Here is a 20,601-nt window from a genome sequence, read left to right as displayed (position 1 = left end):
AGCTAGTCAGAGGCTGCCCCAAAACTAACTAGATGAGTAGATAATTAGGCCACGAAGGGGAGACCGAGATGCTGATATTTTGACTAATATTCTCATTTGGGTATTCTAACCAGATCATGAGACATCATTCCTAATTTCAAAACATTTTGGTAGCGAGTATATTAAGGAGTCTGTTAGGAAAGAGTACGTAGTTGTATTTGGGTCCCTGGTCTTAAATCTGAGACTCTGGAAGCTAAGCTTGGTGTCTTGTTGGAATGGTGGAGCAAACGTCACCCTTGTAATGAACTTGATGAATACGGTGTGTGCCCGTGCTGCCTGGAGAAAGTCACAACCTATGCCAGGTGTCATGCGAGGCCCCTAAGCTATCTTACCATGTTTAATGTCCACAAGGTAGGCATCGAGGCCTTCTTTCTTTCTTTTTTTTTTTAATGTTTATTTATTTTTGAGAGAGAGAGAGAGAGAGAGAGAGACAGACAGACAGACAGAGTGTGAGTGGGGGAGGGGCAGAGAGAGAGAGAAAGACACAGAATCTGAAGAGGCTCCAGGCTCTGAGCTGTCAGCGCAGAGCCCGAGGCGGGGCTCAAACCCACAAGCCGCGAGATCATGACCTGAGCCGAAGTCGGACGCTTAACCGACTGAGCCACCCAGGCGCCCCAAGGCCTTCTTTCTACACACCACACAGTTAGCAAGTGATGGAGGCATGATTTAAATCCCAGGTTCCCTGTCTCCAAAACCCACACGATCTCCCATTATAACCAGTGATTCCAAACCCCTGGTCCGCCGATTGGTACTGGTTCCAAAGGAAGGCTTTCCCAATCTCTGGAGACAATATCTGGGTAAGGCTAGCTCCCTCCCATCTTATAGAAGGCATTGCCATTTATTCAGAGACCATGACCTGTCTTTCTCGGTGTTGAAGACTTAAAGGATTTTTTTAATCCCACGATGGTGATTGTAAATGGCAACTAACAAAAGGGTCTTAAGTTGGCAAAGTAAAAAAAAAAAAAATTGGCCTCCCGATGTGAATCTCCAAGCCTAAATTTGAAATCTTACCGGCCTGCCAATGACCAAGCTGGAAAAAGAGGCAGTGTACTCATTACCTGCAACCACCCCTGTAAGACTCTCATCACAGCATGGGGCTTATCTGGGAAAGGGCTGGGCTGCACTGAGGGCTGAAGGGGATCACGTGCTTCTTAAAGCCACACTTCTTTGACGCTGAGTAGCATGACTCTTGGGCAGCTTAGCAAAGCCCTGATAATGCAGATGACCTTTTAAAAACCACAGTTGATTGAATTTTTAAAAAACTAGATAGACCATGCTTTCCAAAAGAGAGGCAAAACTTGGGCCGCCCACATTTATGACTTTTCCATGACCAGGATTGGGAAGGCTTGAGCTCAGAGGCATTTGAATTTAGCGTGACTTAGGTCATGACTCTTCTGGCCTGAGATAATCCAAAGGTCACTTTGGGCTATTGATACAAGAATGAAAGAGCTCAGGTTTTGGAGGCAGATATAGCTGGGTTGATATCTCTGTTTCTTTTATTTTTTTAAAAAATGTTATAATGTTTATTTTTGAGAGAGAGAGAGAGAGAGACAGAGCACGAGTCGGGGAGGGGCAGGGAGAGAGGGAGACACAGAATCCCAAACAGGCTGCAGGCTCTGAGCTGTCAGCACAGAGCCTGACGCAGGGCTAGAACCCACGAGCTGTGAGATCATGACCTGAGCCAAAGTCAGACGCTTAATGGACTGAGCCACCCAGGCGCCCCTGTATCTCCATTTCTTCTGGCCTTGTGACCCTGAGCAAGTTACTCTCTGGAAAACAGAGCCGAAATACTTGCCTCTCAGAGTTGCCATGGTGGGCAACTCTTGGAAGAACCTCACCCCGCCTTGTGGTATGCCTTTTCTTTACTATGATGATCCAAGATGCTAGGGATAAAAGTGCCTGGCGTGTAGATGTTCCACGTGTCCTGGCGTCCTGCCTACAGGTAACTGCAATTCAGAGTCCCCTGAGTTGCTCTGGTTTTTATTTTCCTGCCAGGGGTTCTAGATACCCCACCGTGCCTGGCGGGAGGCCTGTTTGACCTGCTATTACCTGAGCCCCGCAGACTGCACAAGGGGGGCACCCACCAGGCCCTCACCACTACCTTTCCTCTTCTTGCAGTGCCAACAACATGCCCAAGCAGGTCGAAGTACGGATGCACGACAGCCATCTCAGCTCGGAGGAGCCGAAGCACCGGCCTCTGGGCCTGCGCCTGTGTGACAAGCTGGGAAAGAATCTCCTGCTCACACTGACCGTGTTTGGTAGGTGACAGGGCCTGCCTGTCTTCTCTGGCTGTCTCCGGGCTCTGTGGGGAAGCTGGCTCCCACAGGCCGCCCTCCCTCTGTAAAAGAAGCCCCTCCCCCTGTAAAGGAGCCTAAGGCCTCCTTTGCCCAGGCACGGCTGCCTTGACGATACAGTCTCCCATCCACCTGCCCTAGCTATCTGTTTTCTCCTTTGGGATTCTAGTGGTCCTCACCACCTCTTGTGAGTGTGTGAACACACGGATTCCCCGGCCCTACACACGGAGACTTTGGCCCATCTGCAGTGAGGCCTTCGAATCTCCATCTTAACAAATCTTCTAGGCGGTTCCAAGACAGATGGTCAGCATACCACACTTAGAGAAATACCTGCATGGAGGTAAAGGCAGCAGTTGCTGAAAACCCCACGAAGAGGGCTCCCAACGTCTCACCTACGAACACCCTCATTAACTTAGATTAAATTAGCACATTAGCTAATGAGGTCAGGGTAGAAGAGGTTTGTCCAGAAGCCTGGATCTGGTCTGGCTCCTTCACAAGAGTCTGATTCCTCTGCTTCAGACCTCGCCCAGGCTGTGGTTGTCCTTTGGTGTGACTGTTGACACACCTTGGTCTTGGGTTTTCAACCAGGGTTTACTGAAAATGGGGAGATTGCAGTATTTTGTAGTGACAACCACATCATTTCCTCTCTCGATCCCTCCTTGTTCTTCAGCTCTCACTTAGGCTGCATACAGAAGCAATGAACAACTCATCACGCCTTGCCCTTTCCCCACTCCGTTCCATGACTTCTCCTTTGAGTCAGTCATCTTGGATGTCAGCGGACCAGGGTCTGGACTGGGGGCTTGCCACAGCTCAGTTTCCTTAATGAAAGAAGACAGAGGTGTGGTAGGGTTTCCGAAGGTTACCTTCCACATGGAGAAATTTCACTCATTGTAGATTCTAAAGAAGTATATTTTTTACCTGTAGAAGTAAAAACCATCAGGCTTTTGGACACATCACTCCCCTCCCATCCCTGGAGTTAACATCATAGCCCACGGATGTAGGAACTTCCTCCCTCCCTCCTAGCCAGTGGTGCTATGACCTGATTTGTGGTTTCTACAAGGATCTTTTATGTCGGCCTCCTGTCTGCAGAGATCCAAAGTTTGTCTCGTGGAATCCCCAAGTATGCAAAGTGAAAGGCTCCTGCCAGCAACTCTGCCTAAATTGTTTCTTCCCAAATTATACACTTTTAGAGACCCCCCCCCTCCCCGCAATCTGCCATAAAATCAGCAAGTCTGAAGATTATGTAAGAGAACATAGAAGTCAAGGACAAAACTTCTTGAGAATGAGCCATGGGGAAATTGTTGGGAGCCAAAGAAAATAGAAGGAAAAAGAAAACTCGCACCGGCTTGGTAAATCAAATGTTCCTTTTATCTGGTATCCAGTCAGAAAGGGAAGGAATATGTTAAACACCATACCAATGGCCAGGCCTAGGCTTGGAGGGCCTGGGAAGCAGTATTTGGCACTATGGATTATTTCTGACTATATTTCTGACTCTACCAGTGGACAGTATCTTCAAAGAAGTTAGTCAAGTTACCTTATCCTCCTTCTCACAAAGCCTTGAGAGGGCTCTCCTTGACCCTGTCAGTACTGCCTTTTAGAATAGTTGGAGGTACACAGTATTCTATCACTAGTCGTCAAAGTCGGCTTTACGATCTAATGGTATTTTCGTTACGTGCTATTCATTATCCGATAATGGAGAAGTATGAAAAAGGTCAACGTTGCAGAATCCCTACAGTTAGTCACTTTATTGGGCCCAAAATAAATTCAGATATCTTCCCCTCTCCCTTATAGGTGTCATCCTGGGGGCAGTATGTGGAGGGCTTCTCCGCTTGGCATCTCCTCTCCACCCTGACGTGGTTATGTTAATAGCCTTCCCAGGGGATATACTCATGAGGATGCTAAAAATGCTTATTCTGCCTCTCATCATCTCCAGCTTAATCACAGGTAAGGCCACAGGGGATCGTACTCCCATCTGGTTTGTGGAGTGACCATCGAATCTCAATTTGATTGAACGAATGAATGAATGAATGAATGTGATTGTCTGTGTCATTTTATTTCAGAGCCTTGGTTTTCCTGTCTCTAAAATGGGGACTATCAACCCAAAACGAATTTCTCATTTGTTGGTCAGTCCTTCTGTCTAGCAATAAAAGATGAAAAGGAAACTGCCACGTGTTGAAAGGGTTAAAAACTATAGTGATTTCAATTTTGAATGTATACTTTTCTCATTTTCCAAATTATATTTCACTCAGATTCTGATAAAAGTAATAAATAGAAAAGGACATTTTCTCTTTACCATTTAACTGGGTGTAGAAGGAAGTGGGTATTAAAAATAAATTAAATACTAGATGTGAAACCCTTCAAGTTTTTAAGAAGAAAGTCACCCTTAAAGTGTAAATCAGGTTCAACTCTTTGGGGCTGAAAGAAGTCTTTTATTGCAAAGAATGTTTTCACCTCTCTGGGCTTATGCTGGTAGTTTTCTCTTTACTAAATAACACTGCTCAAATAGGGTACAAATTGATGTAGTTTTTTTTTTTTTATTTTTTTAAATATTTATTTACTTTTTGAGAGAGAGAGAGAGAGAGAGAGAGAGAGAATGTGAGCGGGCAAGAGGCTGAGAGAGGGAGACACAGAATCCAAAGCAGGCTGCACACTCTGAGCTGTCAGCACAGGCCCTGACACGGGGCTTGAACTCACAAACCGTGGGATCACGACCTGAGTCAAAGTTGGATGCTTAACCGACTGAGCCAGCCAGGCGCCCCATTAAACTGATGTAGTTTAAAGACTGGGCTCTGATTTAAGGCTGAAAGCTAGGCTTTGACTGATACTTGGTGCCATCTAGGTGACCTTGAGAAAGCTGTCCACCTTACGAAGGAAGTGAGGCTCTCGAAATGTCAAGAGATTCAGACGCTAAGCCACATTGTTCTATAGTCTCATCTCGGGTCAACCAGCGAGCCCAGTGAATGCAAGGTCTCATCAATCAGCCCCAGACTGAGTGAAACTGTGCTTTAACCTTAAAGGCTCCTTTTCAAACCAGAGAAAGTATTCTCCATGCCTGTTTAACAGACCATATACTGGTCAATCTGGCAAGGAAACTTAGTGTCTGTTGGCCAGAATCTGACTTTAGGTTGTAAGGAGAAGTGGCTTGTAGATAAGTCCGCTTAATTCAGAAAACTTTGCACCAGTGACTTCCTCCCGCACAGCAAGGGCTACAATCTCTCTGTCTAGTAAAAGCAGAAACTGAAACCAGGAAGTAGAAAAATTGAACATACAACTGGGAAAAAACCTAGTGAAGGCAGGAGTTTTTGTGACTTGCTTGGAATTTCCTCTAACAATCACAGAACCTCCCACAGTGTAGACAGAGCACCCACCTTTGTGTTCTCTAATCCCTGCACTGGGTTGGAAACTGTGGGTCTCCGTCATGCTTCGCCTTGGAGGAGTGAGGGCTGTGCTAGATCGCTATGCTAGATGCTTGATATCAATCACCAGGACTGCCAGATTTTTTGTTTTGTTTTTGTTTTGTTTTTGTTTTTGTCTTTTAAGTGAGGACATTAAAAGAAAAAGTTCTAGCACCATCACCTCATAAAGAAAGGATATCTTAATACCAAATAAGTGGGAAGGACATGCTCTCAGAATTAAAAAATGGAATACATTCAACTCGAACTCACTATTGCAGACTGACAGAAAGTAGTCATTGATCATTTTATAAACTCCGAACCAGAAATCTTCAACTCTGGTTCTCTAGAATCTCAAAAATGTCCTGGGAGAACAGAACGGTAAACTGTAGGGGACACCTAGGTGGCTCAGTCAGTTGAGCGTTGGACTCTTGATTCGGCTCGGGTCATGATCCCAGGGTCATGGGATCAAGCCCCGTGTCAGGCTCCGTGCTGAGCATGGAGCCTGCTTAGGATTCTCTCTTCCTTCCTCTGCCCCTCTCCTCTTCTCGTGTGCACGCGCGTGCTCTCTCTCTCTCTAAAATAAAATAATAATAGACAAAAGAACTGTAAACTATAGGATTTGTAGGACCAAACATTCAGTAGGAGAGGGTTAACTAACCATTCATGCATTTGAGTAATATGAAGCCACGTTCTAGGTATGCAGAGATGGGCATCGTAGGATTAATCCTTCCAATATCATTTCAATCCAGGTTTGTCGGGCCTGGATGCTAAAGCCAGTGGACGCTTGGGCACGAGAGCCATGGTGTATTACATGTCCACAACCGTCATTGCCGCAGTGCTGGGGGTCATCTTGGTCTTGGCCATCCACCCAGGGAACCCCAAACTCAAGAAGCAGCTGGGACCCGGGAAGAAAAACGATGAAGTGTCCAGCCTGGATGCCTTCCTGGACCTCATCCGAAATCTCTTCCCTGAAAACCTTGTCCAAGCCTGTTTTCAGCAGGTAACCCAAAGTTCTGACGTTCTTGCCTCTCCAGCCTCCTTCAGTTATCAAGATAATAACTTAGGGAGTGTTTCAGTGAACTAGCCCTGGGGAACAGTTTTCCTATATTTAATTACCTCTGTCTAGGGATTGTAGGAGGTGATTAGGAGCAGGATTTTGGGATTAAAGTTGTATTTTGCTTGATTTTATTAACCTTCCTTTTTTTCCAGCTCACTTCACATCTCTTTGCTCTGGGATTCCCCTTCTTCCTTTTTTTCCCCCACCCCGTTACTTTTTCCCTTGTTTTTTGGTTTCCATGGATGGGCTGTCCAAGGGCACACGTTTGAAAATCACCCTTGCCTTCAACCCTCTAGAATGCCCAGTGGGTCTCTATGTTGGTAGGATAGCAACACCACATGTGATGCATTTAAAAAAGACACATGCCTTACAGAGTCAGAATCTCTAGTGTAGGCCCGGGGATTGGGTGTTTTCAAATTGTGGAAGTAATACATGAGGGCTGTAAAAAGTTTAAATGGTGTAGATGTACTTCCTTTCCCTAGAACTACTCATGCTGGGAATTTTGTTTCCTTCCATATATAGATTTTGCCTGTGTGCATAATCTTTAGAAAAAAATTCAACCCGAGTGGTAACTGCATTGTATATACTGTGCTGTGCCGTACTCTTTTATTTAACAGTGCCTTACCATCATCTCTCTCTCTCTCCTCACGATTGTGTAGTTATTTCTGAAAAATAAATTCTTGGGGGCTCATGTCCTGCCCAGGAGTTCTAGATTTCAAATTTGCTGGATGTTGCAAAACGGCTCTACAAAGGTTTGTAGTGATGTATGCTCCTGCCGACTGCATATGGGCAGATCGAGTTTTTTAAAGCTTCTAATTTAAGAAAATGGGTGATTCTGCTCGGTGGAACCACTGAGAGAGACAGAGAGAGACTGAGGCCTCGCTCCCTAGCCTGTCGTCTAGCCCCCAAGGTCAGGTTAGGTGAGAATTCGCATCAGTTCCCATTAGCCCATGGAGGGAGAGCTAGCACCAAGGTTCAACCAGAACCCGGGAATCTCCTCCAGCCATTTCCAGGGAACCACAGAAGAATGAACTTCGGAGACAGGCTGCCTAGAGGAAAAGTTTGCTTTCCCAGCTGTCCCCCAAATCCTATTGTCAACCCCGGCTGGGCCCCGCTTACTCTGGGTTAAGACGTGTTCTCTGATTTCCAGTGCTGCGTTGGTGGCACTTACGGCAGAGGGCTACGTTAAAGGAAACCATCTCATGGATAAAGAAGATGTGGCGTATATACATATACACGATGGAATAGTACTCAGCCGTGAAAAAGAATGAGACTTTTGCCATTTGTGATAACGTGGATGGACCCGGAGGGCATGGTGCTAAGTGAAATAAGTCAGAGAAAGACAGATACCACATGATTTCACTTATATGTACAAACTAAAAAAAAAACAACAACGACAACAAAAGCCAAGACAAATGAATAAAAAAACATGTAAAAAACAGCAACAGCCTTCTACTTACGGAGAATAAGTGGGGGATGGGGGGGATGGGCAAAGTGGGTGAAGGAGAGGGGGAGGCATAGGCTTCCTGTTATAGAAGGAAGAAGTCGTGGGGATGAAAGGCACAGCACAGGGACTGTAGCCAATGGTACTGAACGGTGTTGTGAGGGGACAGACGGTAACTACACTTGTGGTGAGCAAGCGTAATGTGTAGACTTGTCAAATCACTGTGTGGCGCAGCTGAAGCTAACGAAATACATTGTGTCCACTCTGCTTCAATCAAAAGGAAGAACGAAATAAAATTCGAGAACAACCACAAAGGACAAAGCAAAAAGCCTCCATTAACACATAATAAATAAGAGAAACCATTTCAGCTGGGGAGGTAGGGTGGGAAGGGAAGGGAGGGGTGCTTCCTGGCGCTCCCTCTCTAGAGGGAACCTACTTAGATGAAAGCACTCTGGGACTGGGGGGAGGGGTAGCATGAGAGGCACCATGGAGGCACGGACGGGCCTCCTTCCTGGGCCCCGTCGTGACCCTGCTCCATGAGAGGCGACCCCTTCGTCATAGCAAAGCAGGACCGAGGCAGACAGGCACCAGGAGCCGTTGCTCTGATCTTGGGTGAGCTTTAGTGGTGTTAGCCACGCTCACTCGGTGACCTGTCCGGTCAGTGGGCGATCTCTGTATGAAGTTGCCCACGGCAGGGCTACTGTGCACACTAGAATAGAGGGCTGAGCCATTCCCTGCCCCATCCCTGCCCTGGACCCACCCCTCCACTGGCAATATTCGTATGAGGAATGAGCCCTTAGCCGCCCCCCCCCCCCACCCCCCCAGCTCAGTCCAGGGTCACTGCCCCTTTGAGTTGGGACAATCAGAGGAAAAAATGTGTAGACTCTTTTATTTACCTCAGGGCAAGGGAGCATGTACATCTCAGGCAGCCCAGAAGAAGGGGGTCTTAAACTAGAAGCAATCCATGGGCCCAGGGGGCCCTTGAAGTGGGTTCAACGAAAGGGAACCGTTGTAGGGTGACATCCCATTACCAGAGAGAAGGGATGCCAGGCAAGTGCTTTCCGTGCCCTCGGGTTACAGCTGGAAGTGACTACAAAAAGCTTGCCTTGGGTGTGGAGGGCTTCACTGCCACAGTTAGACACAGAGATGGAAAGAGGCAGGCGCACTGTCCCCGGAGCAGAGGCTGCCTTGCTCAAGGTGGCAGGCCCTGTGCCTTAGAGGACAGCGGGGCCTCCTGCTTGCTGCTTAGGGCTGAACCAGCGTGAGCTTTCCGGGACAGCAGCGGGATGTCAGGTGCGGTCTGACCACATTCAGTCAAGGCTAGCCACAGGGACCGCATGGGTCTTCTCTTGCGGGGAATCCAGTGATGTGTGTTTGCTCATCCATCTGATATTTGAGAGCACTTCCTGGGTGCTGGCTCTCCACTGTGCACAAGATGCCACAGGCAATGAGACAGCCAGGGTCCCCGCCCAATGGAACTTACTTATGTTCGGGCGTTGGGGGACACAGTCCAGAACCAACCTGTTTTAAGGTGACAGACCCTGGTGGCTTGGACTCGGGTAGACTGGAGTTGGCATCCAGATGGGGTTGTCCAACCCAGACAGCCTCGGCTCGTGAACTGAGGCGGAGACCAGGCCTGTGTTCCAGTATCCCTATCTCCTCGCCTTCAACCTGAGCCACTGGCCCGTGCTGTTTGGAAGCTGATTTGGGAGTCAAACGTAACTCATTTTGAATCCTGCTTCAGCAACTAGCTAGCTTTCTGCCCTGCAGTTAGCGAGCCCCCCTGAGCCTTGAGGGGCTACTGTTGACATAAGTGATAATATGTGTCAAACATGCCACACCTGCTGCCACCTGTTCCTGAGAGCCACCATTTGTTTACGACCGTGGCCGTTAGTCCTTTGAACTCAAGACTTGGCTTCTATGGCATTCTCAGGACAGAGAATGTTGGCTTCTGGCCCTCCCATTTTTCCTGGGAGCATGACTCTTCTGATCATGCCTGCATTCTTTCTTCTTGCCAACGTTGCCCAGACCCAGGAGCCCAGGAGCTGCCTGTCCTCCCCTTGCACACTCAGCCTGAGCTTCCTTCCTCGCTGCACAAGCACACGTGGCCAGGCTAGAACAGAGCCACATCGTGCTTCTCTCCCACTTTGGAGAGCTGGTCAGCTCACTGTTAGGCCTAGCTGCCGTAGGGTTGGGTCTCGGTAGCACAGGGAGTGGAAGAACTCGGTGGTGGCCCTCGGAGTTCAAGTCCCAGCTCTGCCAAGAACTCTGTGCCATCTGACAGGTCATCTGAGTTCTCCATGCCTCCTCTCCCATAGCTATTCAGGGTTTAGCCATCTGTTGCCTACTATGTACCAGCACTGACATTCTAGGATTCTGCAGGAGTTCTATTTTAATGCCCTTGGAGGTATTGTTTCTCGGGGCTCGGAAGTGTGTTTTACAGCACTCTGCATGCAGGGTGCCTGGCACCTTTAAAATTAGAATGGATGCCACAGATGTCGAGGAATAGCATGAGAGGTTCTCAGGGGGCCACTTGCACAGAGATGCTTGGCAAACATTGAGCAAAGCTTGGCATCACTGCCCAGAAGGAGTGGGTGTCTTCCCATCTTACATTTTTGGTCTGAAATAGAAGCCAACAATCCTGTCATGGCAGCTGCGAGTACCCAGCATCTGGTGCCCAGATGGAGCTGCCCGGCAGACCATGACTCTGGAAGGAGCCCGAATGAGGCTTCGTCTGTGAAGACCGCCAGACAGGTCCCAGGCAGGAAGGAACAAAACAGGTGGACCTGTTCCCTGCGAAGACACTCACTTTCCGACTCTTGGCCAGATCCAGGGCCCCTCCCAAGAGGCAAGAAGGGCCATCCAACTGGGGTTCACAATTATGAAGAGCTTCAGTGATCGATGGTAGATGTTGTCTCTGAGATGCAGGGCTACAATCATGGGACTGAAAGAGGCTACAATCAAGGGCTACAATCATGGGACTGAAAGAGGCTACAATCAAGGGCTACAATCTTGGGATTGTCCCCCAACTCGAAGTTTGTGTCCCATTACTGGATCACACTACATTATAAATGAGTGCTATCAGTCCTATAATTATCAAGTGATGAGGACAATCGTTTCCTACTGTATGTGTATGATAAAATATCACTTTGTTAAACACGAACATTGAACTATTGCCCAACTTTCATAACCTTGTTTTGATATTTCTTAATTAATTTTTTAACATCCTAGGGATTTTAAAAACATGTAAGTGCCTAGGCTTTTGGTGGTCAAACGCCTTATCTTTATATTCCTCCCTCCTCCTCCCACTCCATTAGATTCAAACGGTGACCAAGAAAGTCCTGGTGGCACCTCCATCAGATGAGGAAGGCAATGCCACCAACGCTGTCATCTCATTATTGAACGAGACTGTGACGGAGGCACCTGAGGAAGCGAAGGTGGTTATCAAGAAGGGCCTGGAGTTCAAGGATGGCATGAATGTCTTAGGTAGGCATCGTGGTGTTCACCTCTGGGGGGAGACGATGGCCAACCTTTCCTGCATCTCAGCGCCTTGGCATCCCTCGTTGAAAGATTAAGGAAGAGGGAGACAGGCAAGCAGGACCGCGAGGGGACATGGCAGCTAGAGGTCAGTTATGGGAAGAGAGAGGGGACTAATGTGATGTTGGCAAGTAACTTTCTCTGACTGTCCATTGCAGGAAGTTACACATCCAATTCTTCCATTTTTTTCAGCATTTTTTTTTTCTTGAACTGCCCTGCATGCTAGTGCTGCACTAGGCACAGGGATAGCCCACCCCAGCTTTCACAGCCTTTAAAACAACACAATGCTATCAGGAGTGTGAAGTGTTGGTGTTGGTGCTCAGAGGAGCTTATCAAAAGATTATCTTGTTTACCTCTCTGGGATTCCAGTGAGCCCTTTCCCCTAGCCTGGAGCCTTCATAGCACGCCATTACTTGGTTCTTCGGCTCTGCAGGTAGACAGGCTGGGTTCAGATCCCTTATGGACCACTCACTGGTGACTTGAGCATGGCCAAGTTGCTTCACTTCTTGAGATTCATTTGTAACGGGACGAGATTGCGTTTCTCTTGCAGATCATTATGAGCATTAAATGAGATTGTGCATGTGGAGCACAGTAGTATATAGTGTGTGCTCTCTTCTGAGCTACTGTCATTATCCAAGGTGAATGGAGAGCTGAGGGGCACCATAAGAAAACGCCCCCACAGAGGATGAAGATTCCCCATCATGGGAGTGACTCCCCTTTGCTCAGTTTACTCCCTACCCACCCCCTGGGACCACTCCCCACCATAACCCCCACCCACTGTTAGAGTGGTGTCCCATAAACAAGAAGGAGGGACATTTGGCCCTAAGCTGGAAGAAATGGGGAAGCTGGGTGGAAAAAGGACGTTAATCTGTGCAAGCAAGATTTCTAAGGGTTTGAGGGACAGCTGGTTAGAAATGGATCAGCTCTGTGGTCCTTCCGCTTTGCCATCTAGGAGATCAAATACCCTTGTCTCCTTAGGAGGGTTGTAGATAAAGTATTGGATGCCGAGTCAGCCTCCACCCCTGATCCAGCCCTTCTCCTCCACTGCCCAGATGTCTGTGAGCCTTTCAGGACCTTCCCAGCCCTGCTCTGTTCCCCCAAACCCCATAGTCAAGTGGCCCCACAGTCTTCTACATACGCTGGGGGAGGTTAAGGCCATGAGTAATGAGGCCAAACTTTGGGGTGAATCATTCAGAAGACTTACATGGTCGTTTCCAGATTCTCAGTGGATTCTGGGAAGCCACGTTGACCTTGAGATGCCCTAGGGAGTTTCAACACAACTCACTACTCTCTCAGCCCCAGTGACCAAGTCTAAAAGGGCTTTGTTCAAGTGAAACGCCCCAGTTCCAGTAAGCGAGTTCAGTGAAGCTGTGTTGACAGAGGGAAATGACATGGAAGCTGGACGTGAGTGTCCAAGTGCAGAGTGAGGCCCTGGAAAGCCAAGGGAAGTTAGACCATTGGGAAACTTCTCATTTACAAATCATGGCTAAAACAAGATTCTTCCCTTGGTCTTCTGAGGGTGGAGAAGGTGGCTTTTTTTTTTTTTTTTTTTTTTTTTTTTTGGCTTTGGAAAGTCCCAATGATTGAACATTGCAGTAAGTGAAGACAAAACCCTGACTCTGGCCTCCTACTTCTTGAAGGACTCCTTTCTCTCCGCCAAAACCTCCAGACCACTTCTGAGCTCCATTCTAACCCCATCCATTAAGTCAACTCCTGGGAGATTTTGCCTATTCCAACGTCTCTCTCTCATAGTCATAGATGTGGCTCAGTTTCTGCTGGCCCTGCAAGGGTAGCCCTTTTATGCCAGCATTTTGTGACTTTGAGACCTTGAGGAGTTTCTCTTAAAATCTCCAAATGGAATTAACTGGGTAATACTAGGTCTTCTCAGCCAGAATGTTCACAGATTATGTCTCACCGCACACCCAACAGACTCCTCTCCGTGGGCTTGAGAGAAGGCTTGGGAATAGTCTGAATTTGGTTCCATACGTTATTGCAGAGTGAGACCACACTCCCCTGGTCACTGCTTCTCACAAAGCCTCTGTCTTTATGGCCAATAACTCACTTGTAAATCACTTGCCAGTCTTTCTAGCTAAGAACTGAAAAGGGGAAATATTCGTTCCCAGGGATTAACAATCCTGAGTGCAGGTGCTGAGTTCTTTTTGCTAAAGAGAGAGAGGGTCCAGTGAAGGATAGTTGAACAATCTGGGTTGTTACGTGCATAGTGTGGGGAGGTGAGTGTCTCTGGGGGGAAGTCGGAGATTCAGAAAGAAAGAATTCTTCCCTAAGAGAATCAGATTATAATGATACAATTTACCCAGTGTAACTCAAGACTCCAGGCATAACTGGATACATTAGGAAATGATATAAAAGGAGGGTTGTAAATTAGACCTGCCAAACTGGGACACGGCAGTCATAGGGAAGAGGAAGGAAAGAGAGGGCCTAGAATATTGGCCATACTACCATTCAGAAGAAATGTCAGATGGGCAAGCAAGGGCCTGCAGCTATGGGGACAGCAACATTGGTTGGTAGTCCATGCCAGTAGTCAGAATTGGAGCCCCAGGATTGGCCATAATGGGTCAGAGTGGGAAGGGGGCACAGAGTGGCTAGTAATCAGAAATCCAGACAGCCCCCAGACAATCATGGGGGTATCTGTTAGCCGTAAAGTGGCCCAGTCCCTGGGTGGGCCTGGGTGAGACTAGGCAAGGGGTGAAACTCTGAGGAAAAGGATGGGAAGGAGCGGTAGGGGAAGAGAAACTTCTGGAAGGAGAAAAGCCAGGCCAAGCTTGGAGGAACCAAAGTATATGGCAGCTTCCTAGCACATATGCCAACATACTCTGGTGTGGGGAAAGAGGCAAAGACAACACAGAGATAAGACTCAAGGCTGGGTGTTGAAGCTGGTCCAGGACCTAGTGCCTTTGATGGGGACAGAGCTCCTCACGTCCTTCCAGCCTGGGGTTAGGATTGACCCTAGAGGCTGGGGTGGGGCTAGATTTAGATAGAAGTCAAGCCATGTCAAGTGAAGTGAGAAGGGGACTGAGGGGCTAGCAAGTTTCAAAGTCTATGTTCTGCCTTTATGATACTGATAAAAAATACAGTTAAAAAAAAAAGGGGAAGCATTCTAACCATTTTGACCATGAAAAGAATGATGAGGAGTTAATAAATCACAGGTTAAATACAAACGAACTGGGTCAACTGGGGTTTCCCAACTATTTTGGATTTCTCATTGCTTTCCATTTGACTTTTCGACATTCTTCCTCCTTCTCGTATTAGGCATGTAGCGGTAGAAAGATACTTTTATACTTAGGATTCTTCTGCAGTGGAACATACCAGCCACACATGAATTTGCACTAGCCCTAAGCCAATGTAGACATAACCCTGGCAGAGACTTTATTGGCTAATTGGTCTCTGCAGTTCTAATGTGGGCTCCAAAGTTTGCATGATAATCCCCAAGCCTCAACAAGCCTTCCTTTGTTAATCTGTGTACTCTGGAATCTGCTTACCCATGGTAAGGGAGGAGGAGAGAGAAGAGAGTGCTTTTGAGTTTGGAATGAAATGGAATTCATTTTTTTCAAGGAACTGATACCGCTGACAGTTCAACTTGCTCTTGTGGGAAATGTTAAGGGATGCCATAATTATCCAAGGGAAAGGTATTTTCAGTGTGAACCCTAATGCCTCATTTGCGGGGTAACAGGCAGGTGAGAAGGTGGCTCCTTGTGTCAGGAATGGTGAAGGAGGGAGAAGAAACACACACTTTGTAACTTGTCCTTCTGCGTGATGTGATTCACTCAACAGGTCTGATCGGGTTTTTCATTGCTTTTGGCATCGCCATGGGGAAGATGGGAGAGCAGGCCAAGCTGATGGTGGAATTCTTCAACATTTTGAATGAGATTGTAATGAAGTTAGTGATCATGATCATGTGGTAAGTGGGCTTGTTCTTAGTGTTGGGGAAGGGTGTCTGAAGGTCTTGGGATCCTTGAAAGATAACGGAGCCCTCCCAGCAGGAGAGAGTAGGCATGGAGCAAGCAAAGGGCTATCTGGAAAAAAACTTTGAGAAAAGGATGAAAATCTTTTTTGGGGGGAGCTTCCCCTGGAAAATGGGTTGGAAAACCATGGCCCATCCTTGGGCCAGATCCTATCTGCTTGCTATGCGTTTAGTGTGGCCTACAAGTTAGGAATGGGTTTTATGTTTTTATGTTGCCGGAAAAAAAAAATCAAAAGAGTAATAGTGTTCCACAACACATGAAAATTGTATGAAATTCACATTCAGGACCCATAAATAAAGTCTTATTGGCACACAGCTGTGTCCATTCGTTCACATATTGTCTAGGGTTGCTTTGTGCCAAATGGCAGAGTTGGGCAGTTCAGACTAAGATTGTGTAGCCTGAAAAAACTGAAGTATTTACTATTTGGCCCTTTGCATAAAGTTTGCCTATTCCTGCCTGTGGGAAAACAAAAACAACAACGAAAAGCAAGAAAAGATAGACAAGCTGGAAAAACCAATTAGTAACCCTGAACCTGAGCACTGTGAGGAAACCTAAGATAAGTCCAAGATACCAAGGATGATACAACATGACTGAGGGCGTGTGGCAGGACCACTATGCTAATATTCTGGTGTCCAAAAGCAATGTATTGTAGTGTTATGACTCGTGCAGCAGGAAAAAGAGGCAGTTCTCAGGCCATGCAAACAGTGAAATCACAGAGGCAATATTAGAATTGTAAGTGCTCTTGGAAATCTTGTTCCACCCTCTAGTTTTATGGAAGAGAAGACTGTATCATATGATACATCCAGAGTCACCAAATCTTGATTCCTTAACATCGTCATGATCATTATAATCATAAAAGTTACCAGCTATTGATTTCCTTGTATCTGCCAAGAGCCAGGATAAGTGCTTAGTGCCTGTCAGTTGTAATCCCAGTAGCCCCGCAAAGATGGCACCATGACTCCCACTTTACAGAAAAGGCAACTGAGGTGTATTGAGGTGAATTAATTTGCTTAAGATGATATAGCTAGTGGGGCGAAGAGCTGGAGTGCCTATTCATTTCATAATCGTTGATGCCTAAGTGGGTGACTTTTTTGTTTGAATTATCTAAGCAATACTGTCTCTGCTTTACTGCATGTGTCTTTGTGGTCAGCGGTTCTGAAATCTAGGGCAGCCCAGGAGGGCATGAGTGCCCAGTCTTCTGTAAAGGAAACGGTACCACCTTCAGACCTCTAGTGTCCACTCTCTCTCGGATGAAAGATTTTTACGTGCGTTTGTTCCAGACCTCTTTGATGGTCTGATATGCCTGTCTAGAAAAAAACCAAAACCATTATGAGACCAAACGACATCTGTGTCCTGTCACAGGAATTCAGGATTGCCAATTCTGTCTCTGCTTGTTCTCAGCCTACTCACCTTCCCCAACCCTCCTCCTCCTCTGGGCTTCCTTCATTTCTGCATGGTGCCTCCCACTAAAATTCTACCTTCTCTTTCTCCTCTTCCTTTCCTTGGCTCCTCCTCCCCCTTTACAAGAACAAGAATCTGCTCCTGGCTTATTTTTTATCCCCACAGAACCCAACCTTGTGATGTGCTGGTAGTAATTCTTACTAAAACCTCAAGAGTGAGTGGACTAGCTGAAGGCCCCAGGGTCTCAGATCCAGAAGATGTTCCTCATATGAGTGAAAACATATGATACGTGTCTTTCTCTGCCTGACTTATCTCACTCAGCGTGATACACTCCGGTTCCATCCACATTGCTGCAAAAGGCCAGATTTCATTCTTTCTCACTGCCAAGTAGTATTCCATTGTATATATAAACCACATCTTCTTTATCCATTCATCAGTTGATGAACATTTAGGCTCTTTCCATCATTTGGCCATTGTTAACACGGGAATCTACCCCCAAGACCAAGAGCACACTGTGTATACTGTATGTTAGCCAACTTGACAATAAATTACATTAAAAAAAAAAAAAAAGAATACACTTCACGGAAAAAAAATAAGTATTTATTGAATGAATAAATGAGTAAATAAGCAAGAAAAGAAAAAAAGATGTTCCTTATGATTTCATGAACCATATTTACTAGGCCTGGCTTGTTCAGATGATCGCTTTATTGTACTTTAAAAACATGGACAGGACGCTGGTTAAATAATGTGATTTTGTTTTTGTTTTTATTGTATCAATTCTTCAACTGCTCAGGCAACCCTAGATTTCTGAATACTTCTTTTTTATGAAAATTTAAAGTCACCCGCAATGTGATGCTCTAAAAATATGTTTCGAGTCTTTTTTACAAACCTGCCTGAGCTTGCTGAGAACTTAGTAAATAATAAAGCAGAATATGCCTCTTGGTAGTAAACGTTAGGATCTGCACTGGTCCCCTGGTATTCTTAGCAGAATGAACATCCTCGCTCTAAAACTACAGTTCAGATTTCTGTACTACGATGCCAGTGATGTGGGCAATATCATTTGCACTGAGCCCTTGAAGGAGAGGAAATGTGGGAGATGAATCATGGGATAAAGTGTGTGCTCACTTCTCCCCGGGGAAGAGGGGTGTGGATTAAGGTTTCCTATTCAATGAAACCAAAACTCCTAAAGATTTAGCATCAAAACCCAGGAGATGCCGAGCAACTGTGAGTCAGGAACAAGGTCTATGCTATGACTTCTGACAGCTGTTCAGTTACCTCATCTAGGCAAACAGTCAGGAGGGTGTTACATGGTAGGAGATGCCGATTCTACACATTTCTTTCATTCCTGAGCTGCCTCGTCAGCGTTTGATAACAATGTGTGTGAGACGGTTTGGGGTAGAACAGTCAATTACTCTTTAACCGACCCTCTCAAAGCTTAAATGATCAGACTTCTTTTGTGTTCTTCTCTGTGTGGTAGTAAGAACAGTATAATAGCAAAATATAACGTTGCAGAGATCCCTATTATTCTAGTAACAATGATTACCAAATTATAACTTATAGTTATTAAATTCTTGCTATATGCTCAGCACTACCTCAATGATTGTATTGTATCTATTTATTATTGGGGAGCTAATTATTATTATCATAATTATTAAATCATAGCTAAGATTTGCCAACTTCCTGCTATATGCTTAGTACTATTCCAATTACTTTCCATACATTAATTCATTTATTGGTCTCCATAATACCTAGCAGGAATAGGGACTTTTGTTAGCCCCATTTTCCAGTTGTAAAAACTAAGCACAGAAGTTAACTTGCCCAGTGTCGTACAGCCTAAGTAGTGGGAGTTGTGTGGGAGTGGTGCCTAATTCAACTTCTGTCTGACTTCAGGGTGGAGTGAATCCGGCATCCTCCTAGTACTAACTGTGTGACTTTAGGCGAATTAGACACATTCTAAACCCCATGATCTGAATGGATTGAGCATAGAATCAGTGTGTCTTAGGGTTGCCGTGAGAATGGAGTGAAATTGTGATCAACAGTTACAAAGCATTCCTCATATGCTGGGTCCTGTCTAAACACTTTCTATGAACAGTGTTATCATTGTTGTTATTTTGTGATTATCATTACTATTATCAATTCAATCTGTATCCTCTGTTTCTGTGTGTTCATGGATCCTTTAAGAAGCCTAAAAGGCTCTCTGATTCATCAAAAAAAGAAAAACCCTTAATTTCAGTATGATTTTAATATCCTCATTTTTTGCAAATTTCTTTAAAACATTTTTTTTGAAAATCTGATAACCTTAAACAGAAAGTAAAACTTTTCATAATCTCACCACTCTAGAAACACAAAGTGAGAAGTGAGATCTCTGTCCACTCTTTCAATTCTCCCTCCCTTTTAACCCACCACCACTGTCCATCCATCCATCCCTTCCATCCATCCATCCATCCATCCATCCATCCTTCCATCCATCCATCCATCCCTTCCATCCATCCATCCATCCATCCATCCCTTCCATCCATCCATCCATCCATCCATCCATCCAACCGTCCAGCTATCCATCCATTCTGTCACTCCATGAATGTTTTTGAGCCCCTCTTCTATGCCAATAACAATTTTAGCTAGTGTAATGGTGAAGAAGACAGAGAAATATTCTGGCCCTCACAGGGCCTACATTCTACTGAAAGGAAAGAGAAAGAGTAAAAGGAAGCAAATAAGAATTCAGACAGCAGTCAGTGCTACAAAGTTAGTAACCAGGAGAGTGGGACAGAGAGTGATGGGGGATGGAAGTATGGCTTGGACTCTATCCTGGGGGTCCAGGAGGGCTGCCTGGGGAAGTGGCTTTTGATGGAGATCTGAAGAATGGGAAGAGGCAGCTCTGTGAAGAACCCATATTAGAATTTTTCAGTGGGAGAAAACAGCAAGTGAAAGGTTTTTAAGGGTCAGACGAAGGTCCGGAGTACCTGCGATGTGGTTGGTTGGTGAGGGGGCGTGGAAGGCAGTGAAATTGGAGAGGTGGGCAGGAGACAGATGCCATAAGGCTTCGCAGGCTACCTTGACAAGTTGGGGTCTATTTACTTGCAAAAGGAAGTCCCTGGGGAGGTGTGGGGGAGGGGGGAGGGGAGACTACAAGCCTGGAGGCTCTGCATACTGATTTTCCCTCTATCCTCATCCAAAGTTCTAGTCCACACATAGAAACTGTCAGCAGTCACTGCTTGGATAGCCGGAACACCAGTCTCTAAGCGGACTGGGTTAAATGGAGATTTGTGTTACTTTTTGAGCCTGAGAGCAGACAACACATTTAGGTAAACTCTTAGAATGTGTGTTTGGCTCTTTGTTGACAGACTCTTCCCTTTTTTGGTTCTCTTGGGATCTGTCCCAAACTGGGAGACTGGTGTTGCTGTTGAAAACCAATAGCGGTGTGGGGCAAAGCCAGAGTGACTTTATGGCAAGA

The 20,601-nt window shown here is 46.1% G+C and overlaps 1 protein-coding gene across 1 annotated transcript in view; it reads left to right on the top strand.

The window, feature by feature from the left end:
* The first annotated feature begins 2,146 nt into the window (after positions 1-2,146).
* Positions 2,147-20,601, top strand: part of SLC1A2 (solute carrier family 1 member 2) — a 47,022-nt gene continuing 28,567 nt past the window's right edge. Inside the window, exons 1-5 of the mRNA XM_047878631.1 lie at positions 2,147-2,297; positions 4,125-4,277; positions 6,478-6,728; positions 11,547-11,715; positions 15,559-15,685. Coding sequence (XP_047734587.1) covers positions 2,168-2,297; positions 4,125-4,277; positions 6,478-6,728; positions 11,547-11,715; positions 15,559-15,685 — 830 coding nt within the window. The 5' untranslated portion in view covers positions 2,147-2,167. The remainder of the gene's footprint in view (positions 2,298-4,124; positions 4,278-6,477; positions 6,729-11,546; positions 11,716-15,558; positions 15,686-20,601) is intronic.

This window comes from Prionailurus viverrinus, chromosome D1 (assembly GCF_022837055.1).
Source record: "Prionailurus viverrinus isolate Anna chromosome D1, UM_Priviv_1.0, whole genome shotgun sequence".
NCBI classification, from domain to species: Eukaryota; Metazoa; Chordata; class Mammalia; order Carnivora; family Felidae; genus Prionailurus; species Prionailurus viverrinus.
Note: the sequence above shows the minus strand (reverse complement) of the source record. Positions and strands in the feature narration are given on the sequence as shown.